Source organism: Meles meles, chromosome 20 (assembly GCF_922984935.1).
Source record: "Meles meles chromosome 20, mMelMel3.1 paternal haplotype, whole genome shotgun sequence".
Lineage (NCBI taxonomy): Eukaryota > Metazoa > Chordata > Mammalia > Carnivora > Mustelidae > Meles > Meles meles.
Window position 1 is genome coordinate 12,702,528 of NC_060085.1, and position 1,927 is coordinate 12,704,454.

General features: G+C 50.9%; 1 protein-coding gene across 1 annotated transcript; it reads left to right on the top strand.

Moving 5' to 3' along the window:
* Nucleotides 1–360: 360 nt before the first annotated feature.
* LOC123932989 (olfactory receptor 1361-like) lies at nucleotides 361–1,308 on the top strand. Its single transcript, XM_045991810.1, has one exon. The coding sequence runs from the start codon at nucleotides 361–363 to the stop codon at nucleotides 1,306–1,308; it is 948 nt and encodes a 315-aa protein (XP_045847766.1).
* The last annotated feature ends 619 nt before the right edge of the window (nucleotides 1,309–1,927 follow it).

A 1,927-nucleotide genomic window follows, 5' to 3' on the forward strand; every position in this document is an offset into this window, starting at 1 on the left:
TTGCCATTATCTCAGAATTCTAGTCCGCAGATTGGGGAATGCCAGACTGAAGATGCTCCATCGGTGGTCCACGACTCCACTACCAAGTGTAACAGGTGTAGGGATTGAGGGTGAGAAATGGTCTGCACGCTTGGCTGCTGTCCACTGATCCTGCTGGTGTGTTGTGGGGAAGGAATGGTGTGTCACTGATGGAAAGGATGCGGCAAACAGGTGGGTGGATGGGGTCCTGTTGCAGGAAAGAGTGGGAAGAATCCACGAACGTCTGACTAAGGAGAGGGGATGATGTCAGAGTGCAGTGGAAGGGTTGGCCAGGATCAGAACCCTGGACAAGTCTCAGGTTTCCTTTCTGATTGATCCAGGATGGCCATGCAAGGGGCAAATGTCACCTCTGTCTCTGAGTTCCTGCTCCTGGGGCTCTCAGAGAACCCCAAGCAACAGCAGCTGCTGTTCATCCTCTTCCTGACTATGTACCTGGTCACGGGACTGGGGAACCTGCTCATCATCCTGGCTATCGCCACTGACCCCCGACTCCACACCCCCATGTACTTCTTCCTGGCTAACTTGGCCTTTGTGGACATCTGCTTCACCTCCACCACCATCCCCAAGATGCTGGCCAACCACGTGTCAGGGCACAAAGGGATCCCTTATGCAGGCTGCCTCACCCAGATGTTCTTCTTCATCTGGTTTGCTGGCATCGATAGCTTCCTGCTGAGCGCCATGGCCTATGACCGCTATGTGGCCATCTGTCACCCTCTGCACTATGCCAGGTCTGTAACACCACAGCTCTGTGGCCTCCTGGTGGCTGCATCCTGGACTGCAGCCTTCGGCAATGCTCTGACCCACACTGTGTTATTGACTCGCCTCTCATTCTGCACCCACAACCGGGTGCCCCATTTCTTCTGTGACCTCAGCCCTCTACTGAAGATGGCCTGCTCTGACACCTTTCTCAATAATGTGATGGTGTACACCGTGGGTGCACTACCCATTATCACTCCTTTTATGGGCATCTTGGGCTCCTACACACGCATCTTTGCCACGGTGTTGAGGATCCCCTCCAGGAGAGGCAAGCAGAAGGCTTTCTCCACCTGTGGCTCTCATCTGTCTGTGGTGTCCCTGTTCTACGGGACACTCATTGGGGTTTACTTCAGCCCCACGTCCTCCCACACGGCCCAGAAGGACACAGCCGCTGCGGTGATGTACACTGTGGTCACTCCCATGTTGAACCCCTTCATCTACAGTCTACGCAACAGTGACATGAAGGGGGCCTTGGGGGTCCTCATCAATAGGAAGCCAGTTTTTCTTCAGTGACCATAGCACTGGCATGTTTGACGGCCCAAATCCAGTGCCCATCCGTACGAAATTTTCTTGCACGGTCCCGAGGTTAGATGTTTCCTTCATATCGCTCTCTGTGGTTCTCTGTGTATTACTTCATTCTTCCAACAACTACTTCTTGAACATCTGTAATCTGTAGACACTGTTTTAGGCGCTGAAGGTCCATCAGAGAACAAACAAAATCCCTGCCCTTGTAGTGCTCCCACTGCAGCCTGAAGACCACACCGTGGTTAAAGGAAGTGCTCGGTAAACTCGAGAGACCAGGATACAATCTCCACCTTGGTTAACATTCAGGTTTATCTGCTCTAATACAAAGTCGCAAATGCGGAGGCACAGAACTTGTTAGATTTTGCAAGCTGAAATCTTTGTTTCTGCAACAACACAGTTCTTTCAGAAACCTTACAGTAGACATCTGGTCTACTTGTTTCTAGTACGTTCCATTGCGAGGCAACAGATCCAATGTGCGTTTCTAGCCAGAGTTCTTATGTTTATTGATTTTGCAATATTTGCTTCCTTGAACCACCTACATTTTGGTCACTCTCAGTTAATGGTCTTCTGAAACAATAGCCTTGGGTAGGAGGCAAGATCCTTATTT

Coding starts and splice junctions, on each gene's coding strand:
- LOC123932989 (XM_045991810.1), top strand. CDS start 361: ATGGCCATGCAAGGGGCAAATGTCACCTCTGTCTCTGAGTTCCTGCTC.